Source organism: Bidens hawaiensis, unplaced genomic scaffold, assembly GCF_021521415.1.
Source record: "Bidens hawaiensis isolate Kalapana, Puna unplaced genomic scaffold, B.hawaiensis_p1.1 tig00000296_1, whole genome shotgun sequence".
Lineage (NCBI taxonomy): Eukaryota > Viridiplantae > Streptophyta > Magnoliopsida > Asterales > Asteraceae > Bidens > Bidens hawaiensis.
This window is the reverse complement of record NW_027491024.1, coordinates 2,842,200-2,849,248: the sequence shown is the minus strand read 5'-3', so window position 1 is coordinate 2,849,248 and position 7,049 is coordinate 2,842,200. Positions and strand designations below refer to the sequence as shown.

At 35.7% G+C, this 7,049-nt stretch overlaps 2 protein-coding genes across 3 annotated transcripts; one reads left to right on the top strand and one right to left on the bottom strand.

Annotated features, from left to right (window-relative positions):
• Positions 1-217: 217 nt before the first annotated feature.
• Positions 218-1,797, top strand: LOC143620155 (uncharacterized). Its single transcript, XM_077091904.1, has 5 exons — positions 218-418; positions 709-1,153; positions 1,257-1,372; positions 1,454-1,516; positions 1,726-1,797. The coding sequence occupies exons 1-5, from the start codon at positions 218-220 to the stop codon at positions 1,795-1,797; spliced, it is 897 nt and encodes a 298-aa protein (XP_076948019.1).
• A 773-nt stretch (positions 1,798-2,570) lies between these two features.
• Positions 2,571-6,798, bottom strand: LOC143620553 (uncharacterized). Of its 2 annotated transcripts, XM_077092228.1 has the most exons (4): positions 6,666-6,798; positions 5,858-6,076; positions 5,289-5,778; positions 2,571-4,204 (listed from the first exon to the last, which is right to left on the bottom strand). In XM_077092228.1, the coding sequence occupies exons 2-4, from the start codon at positions 5,960-5,962 to the stop codon at positions 2,784-2,786; spliced, it is 2,016 nt and encodes a 671-aa protein (XP_076948343.1). In that variant the 5' UTR covers positions 5,963-6,076; positions 6,666-6,798; the 3' UTR covers positions 2,571-2,783. The 2 variants fall into 2 exon arrangements, with proteins under 2 accessions (XP_076948343.1, XP_076948345.1); XM_077092230.1 differs by lacking the exon at positions 6,666-6,798 and having other exon boundaries at positions 5,858-6,087.
• Positions 6,799-7,049: the final 251 nt, after the last annotated feature.

Here is a 7,049-nt window from a genome sequence, read left to right as displayed (position 1 = left end):
GTTTAAAACCATGAAACCACCCAAGCCGGTGGTCATCGGTTTAGTTTCACGATTGGTTTTTTCTAAACTTTCAGTCAGTCGGTTCGGTTTCAAAAAGTTAAGAGTTGAATGAAAGGTTGAAAATATTGTGTGAGAAATTTGAGTTAGACCAATTCAAAAGATGCATTTTGTTTTGATGATGATAATATAATGTGGGTTTGATTACTTATTTGCACAGATGTTAGAGATTGGAGTTTATAAAGCTACAACTTACCATGCTTCTGGTTCCCGCCATTTCGCCCAAATTGGGGAAGGTTTTGTGGCACAATATTATCTCTCTCTTTGCATTTATCCACGAGATACTTGCAAATTTTATAACGAGGAAAGGGTCATGACTCGTACAAAAGTCAATGGAACGTGCTCGATAACAACTATCAAGGTATGCAATCAAGAAACATTTTGACTTTGGAGAGAACTGTGGTTTTCGTCCATATGGTTTGTTCAAATATGCTATTTCAGTCCAAATAAGTTCACGAGATTGACAAAATTGCAACGAAATTGAAACTCTAGGGACGGAAATAGTAAATTTTAAACTTTTTGACTGAAATAGCAAATTTGAAGTAACCGCAAGGGCGAAAACCGCAGTTCAGTTTTGACTTGATGGGTAATTAATTAGTTGGTACTGACACCATTAATTTGGTTATGATATTTCTTTGCTCTATGGTTTAGGAAATTAAAAATGAGCTATTGGATTCTGAAATGAGGAACGCGGCTGTCATTCTACTCACAGTTCACTCTCAAAAGACGATAGCGAAGTCGATTCTTGTTGGTGTCACAGGCTTATTAAGCAAAGATGGCAAGTCAAAATGCTTCCATCAAAGTTTTTTGTTGGCACGACAAGCTCGTGCCTTTTTTGTGAAAAATGATTTCCTTCGGTTTACTGACATGAGCAATACACCCTGCATTGGTATATATAGTGTTTGTCTTGTGTTATCTATTAGCTTCAATTTCATGTCCGCGTATGTCGGTTTCATATATTTTTCTTGGTCACATCTCTTGTTTTGTTTAGCAGAATACAATGAGGTTTTAATGAAAGGAAAACATTCGGGTGTCAATCAAACTAGTGCATCCATTGTTCCTGTGGCAAACGGGTTGTCCACTGCAACTCGAATAGGTAGCCTCTATCAAACATTTACATATACCACCCAACTTATTTAGCTATCACGTACGAGTGCTAGGTGATTTTTCACTAAATTCTCGTTCATGAAATGTTGCAGCTAAGACGATCTTAGTGATGGACCTACCACCAAATGTTACGCACAAATCAATAGCCCGTGCAGTTAAGGAATTCGGACCCGTCAAGTACAAGAACATCCATATTAGAGGATACGATGTCTGATAAGCTTATTTTGCTTTTTTATGTCTAGCAATGTTGCATTATTAAATTCTGAATCATTAATTTTTTTTTTTGCAGGACGATTATACTTATGCTTTTGTGGAGTTCAATAAACTCGGAGCAGCAAACCTAGCCGTTCAGGTACGCACTTGATAAAGTTCAGAAGATCGCATTATGAGTAGTGATTCTTTAATTATAATTGTTATGTCGTAGATCCTGATCACGACATTGCTTGAATCCTATTTATGTTTTCGTACATCGAAAGAAGACTAGATACATGTTAACTACTTTAAGTGATGCATATTATTTAAGATTAGAGTCAATAATTGTTGTGAGTTTTGTTATTGCAGGTTGGGTCTATTGAAGTAGATGGACGGGAGTGCCTTGTTGAGCATAAGGAAAGTCGTATTGAAGATTTGTAATTATAGTGGAAGTGTTTGTGGCAATGCTGATCATAATTCCAACCTTTTTAGTTTTGTATTTTTCATTAAGAACATGTCTTTTTAGACTTTCCTTTTTATTGTGTCAATGCATTACTATAACTAAAATATATTACAACCAAGCCAAATCGTCAAAAATCAAATTCCAGCGACTATTAGCTAGAAACGAACACGAGGAAAAATACTTTCTGTTTTCGCACGAATAAATTTCAAATATATTTCCTTTTCTCTTGTATATAAAAAAAATAAAATATACAAATTAAATTTATACAAGTCCCGTTGATATGAATAAAAACTTGGGTTGACCATATATTAAAACACTGAATACTACGCTTTCATCGAAACTATGGCTACTAAACGAGCCGTGTTCATAGGTTGACGGGTCGAATATGACATTGTCTCAAAAGGTTTATACAAAATCCAGTCACACATACTAACTTGAAAACGACACAAGTATGTTTAGCATTTTTTTTTTCATTATTATTGTGTATTAATTTTAAAGTTCTAAATTTATATTATTTTACCAACCAATTATCTTTAAATCCAACTACTTTTAAACTTTAAATTTTGACATAAAAAATCCCACCATAAAACATATTTTAAAAAATAACAAATAAAAAATAAAAATAAATAAATGGTTTAACCTGGTGACACTGGGAACCTAGCGTTCCCACAACGCTAGGTCGACATGAACAAGACTCGCTTAGCTAAAAGTTGACTCGAAAGTCACCTAAACCTGTTAGGTTTGTGTCGTATCAGAAAGAAACATTACCATGACTAAACCAGTTATAGTTTTAGTTTCTCAAGTGAGCACTATAATCTATTTAGTTTTTCAACCTTTGACAACACTCTCCTACCAAAGTAATCAAATTGATCACAGTATGAACCACAAAGAAACCATGACACATATTTCAAATAACATGAACTCATGACAACCAACAACTCTATCACTCTGCACAAAGATCACGTTATCCGGACCGGACTGCAACAGAATTAGCAGCCGCGCATCTTGGCCTTCGGGGCCGCCTGGTTGTCTTTCCCCACCCTGTTAACCTTCTTTCATCCAATCCCAACACCTGCTTAGACGGTGGTGACAGTTTCAGTGGAGACGGCGGTGGTGGTGATCTAGTGGCGGCTGGAGCTGTCTCCACCACCTTCAGCTTCCGCCTACCCCGGGCCCCATTTCGTTTTGATCCTAAATTCCAAGAATGCCCTGTAGCTCTCATCAATCCTCCAAATATTTGAATATCTTCGCTTATCTCGTGCCTAGATAAAGAAGTTATGCCCGGAAGGATGTCCCTTTGGAAATCCCTGTGGGTCCTACCTCTCCTCCCTTGCCCTCTGCGGGGCCTACAATCTTCAGGACCCATTTCATCTGGTTCCTGATTTTCAGGAGCCAATGGTGTTGGCATGTAATCTATTTCTTTGATCTCCTCTAACTGTAAAGTCAACATCTCATATTCATCGATTTCATGTGTGTCGGAAGCTATGTTTTTCTCACCGGAATTGATGACATCAGCAAACCATAAAAGTGGATCATCGTTGTCGCCATTGTCATCGGCTGCTTTAGGCACGGGCCCCAAGTGCTCTTGCTGACTAGACATTGCAACGATCGCTTCGGCTGCAATCTTTTGAAGCTCTTTGTTTTCAAGATTATCCAGCTCACCTTCTTCATCAATCTCTGAAACAGCAGGTGCTTCTAAATCTATCTCCATTGTTTTCCTTTTCGAGCTTATAAAAGATTCTGTTACTAATAAATCGTCTTCATCGGTCACACACGAATTCAAGTCAAAATTATTCTTGATTGCTGCATCTTTTTTGGCATCAATCTGTCTGTCTATGTCATCATAAACATCCCAAGCTACATTGATGTCAATTTCTCTGCGTTCAATTATTGATGCAGAGGCCATATGGCCCATATCACCATTCTTACAGATTACTGGTTTAGTTTTAAGCCATGGGAGCAGAGTTTGGTCACAATTTCTTGAACTATCATCGTCTTTAGACAAGTTCTGAACCGAATTCATATCCATATCTTTTATAGTATCCGTTAAATCAACAAAGTTTGAGCCTTTAAATATCTTTTGAGGCCCAAAGTCACTTGAATGCACTCTAGCAAATGGTTCTTTTGACCCCGATGATGACCCATTGACATTTGTATGCCACTTGTCTCTGAAAACCTCGTGGCCGTTATGAGATGCTATAAAAGACAGGTGTGTTTGACACAAGGTTAACTTGTGAGTCGAGCTATCGTTTGACTTTCCCCAAGGTGGGCCCCAAGAATTCCCCATACCTGAGGTACTAGTAAACGGGTATGCAATATGAGGGCTAAAGAGCAAAGGTATTTGATTAAAACGAGAGGTGTGGTTCATATTGTTTCTGTCATTCCCTGTTTGAAATGAAGATATGTAGTTTAGTTCAAAGCGGTAATACTATGAAACAGACAATAGAGGTGCCAAATGGGAATGGGTCAAGCGGGTCACTTTTATAGACGGTTGAAACGGGCCGGGTCTGGTTAGGCCGACCCACAAAGTCAATATTTCGAATTTTAAAAGGGATATTGGATTTTAATAATCCAAAACTTGGCCTTGACCGGAATAATCCAGCTTAAGAAATTCCCTATGCTGATCCCAGCTTTCACCATATTGGCCTCCACCGGGCCTTTTTCTAATGGAGACTAACCAAGTTAGTGTTGGGGAAAATTTTGTCATTTCTCCAAGTTGATGGGGTAAGACAAAACTTTTGTTTATTTTTCTTCTCCAACTAGGGGTGCAAACGAGCCGATTCGAGCCCGAGCTCAACTAGCCTCGAGCTCGGCAAGTTTAACTTACACAGGGCTTGAGATCGAGCTCGGCTCGCTTCTATCTCTCTTTCTAAAGCTCGAGCTCGGCTCATGAGCGGTTTTTTTATTAATTAACTTTTATATATTTCTAATTATTTTTATATGTTTTTTTAATTATAACTTTATAAATATGTATTATTAATTTAATATTTCATAAATCATAACTATATATATTAAATATTAATTAATAATAACTATATAAATTTTCAAACCCTCCCTTTATAAACAAGTGGTGATGATGGTGGTGACAGTGGTGGCAGCGATGGCGGTGAGTTTTTAAGTTTAATTACATTATGCATTTGTCCCCCTCAACTTGGAGATATGACATATTTTGCGCTAAAACTAATCGGGTTAGTTCCCGTTAAGAAAAGGTACAGTGGAGGCCAATAGGGTGAAAGTTGACATTAATCTAGGGAATTTCTTAAGTTGTGATTAATACTATACCAGCCAATAGGCCAAAGTTTGGATTATTAAAATCCAATATCCCATTTTAAAAAGATTGCTAAATATGATCATAAAAGGCAGCTTTCAAGTTTAAACCGGTTTGACCCGTTTCTATTTTAGTTAAATCCCTTCATAACACCCAATTGACCCATCTCAAAAGTAAATGCTTTAAAATAATAGAAATCACCTAGTTTAGCCGCTGGATCAAGAAAGTCAACATCTTGACTGTAAACGGGCTCATTAAGATCCGCCAACCCGTTAGATCGAATAAAGCAACTATCTCTCTTTCCACCATCATCAAAAAAAGTATTCACTCCATTAGTTACAAATCCATTTTCTTTAGCCGAAATCTGGTTATTATCTGCAGTATGTTCAGCTTCTTCGGGCTCGGTATACTCATTAGCCGGAAGTTCTAGATCAAACAACTTTTTTCTAACTTTTGAAGGTCTACAATCCACCACCTCACAATCCTTTAAAGAACTACTCCCTTTTGAGCAACTTAATGGAGAATTACTTATTTCAGCTCCAAAACTAGCACACGGTTTTCGAGACGCCACGAGACTTGAAGAAGATGATGTGTCAATAGAAACATGATATTTATACAACTCTTTTCTTTTAATTTTAATTTCTTCTATCAAGTCTCTCTGTCTTCTATAAAGACGGTGGAGTTCATAAACCTTATATAACAAACATAAAATCAAATAAGGGAATGTTTTGCATTGTACTATCAAATAAGGGTAAAACCGTAAAAGGTACCTGGTTCTTGAAGATGGCCTCGTGTTGAAGCATTTTTTGTTTAAGTTCGTGCTTATCACGACCTGAATATGCATCCGTGACGGTTCTTGGAATAAAAACCATCATAATAATGGCTGTTGGTCAATGTGTTAAAGAGATGCCAGCTAGTACTATTTGAATCTTCAGTGGCATTTCTCATGGAGTAATACGAGTTCTTATAATGTGTTTCTGTTCCCGTTCCTGTTAATTGCTCAAATAATGAAATAAATTACACAAACCTTTATCAAGAGCAACAAAATTTTTGTGTTAGGTGCCAATTATTCATATTATAGGCATGAAATCAAGCTTCATTTAATTTATGGCAAAATAAATATAATCTATGAGTAAATAATATACAATTTAGCATATCAACAACCCTAAAAAGAACTTCCCTGTTTGCAGTTCATATTAATTCAGAATCTAAATAAAATATATATACAAATACAAATAATCAACAGATACCACACATAATTTTTGTTTTTGGTCAACTGGAACTAGAAAAAAAATGTATTAAATAAAGTCAAACTTTTTTAAAAACAAAAATCAAGAAACTTATTAGAACTCAAGAACCCTAAAATACTTTTTGGAATAATTTCCAGAATCAAAATAATTACATTGATAACTGAGTAAGTTGTGTAATTGAATGCAATTATCAACATTTTCTCTAATTATTTTTTTGATTATTCTAAAATTCAAACAAAAAGTTGAATCTTTATGAAACAGATAATTTATAATACAAGTCCAGAACCTCCGAGAATGAAAAAGGTGAGGAGTTGCAAGAAAACTGTACCTTAGACCCACATGTTTATGAGCTTGGTAGTAAATTGAAATGAAGTGAATAAAATCTTGAAAATGAAACAAATTACAAAAATGGCAAAAGCCTTTGTAAAGAAAGAAAGAGAGACATGGCAGATAAAAGAAATCTTCACACAAAGAAACGACCTTCTTAGAATAGTGACATGAACTTTGTCAACATATGCTCTATTTTTATTCTCTCTCTCTCTATATATATCTTCATCATCGTACTCAGTATATCTCATCAATAGCAAAGTTATAGTAGGGTCTATATATATATATATATATATATATTGATTTCTTTTGAGAACCACTCTGAGTTTTAAGAACTCGAAAGAATTAAACGTAACAACTTTTTTTTTAATTTTTTTTACACATA

Coding starts and splice junctions, on each gene's coding strand:
- LOC143620553 (XM_077092228.1), bottom strand. CDS start 5,962: ATGATGGTTTTTATTCCAAGAACCGTCACGGATGCATATTCAGGTCGT. Junction 5,779..5,857: donor AGGCCATCTTCAAGAACCAG/GTACCTTTTACG, acceptor TTGTTATATAAG/GTTTATGAACTCCACCGTCT. Junction 4,205..5,288: donor TGATCCAGCGGCTAAACTAG/GTGATTTCTATT, acceptor CATTTCAAACAG/GGAATGACAGAAACAATATG.
- LOC143620155 (XM_077091904.1), top strand. CDS start 218: ATGTTAGAGATTGGAGTTTATAAAGCTACAACTTACCATGCTTCTGGT. Junction 1,154..1,256: donor GTCCACTGCAACTCGAATAG/GTAGCCTCTATC, acceptor GAAATGTTGCAG/CTAAGACGATCTTAGTGATG. Junction 1,517..1,725: donor CAGCAAACCTAGCCGTTCAG/GTACGCACTTGA, acceptor TTGTTATTGCAG/GTTGGGTCTATTGAAGTAGA.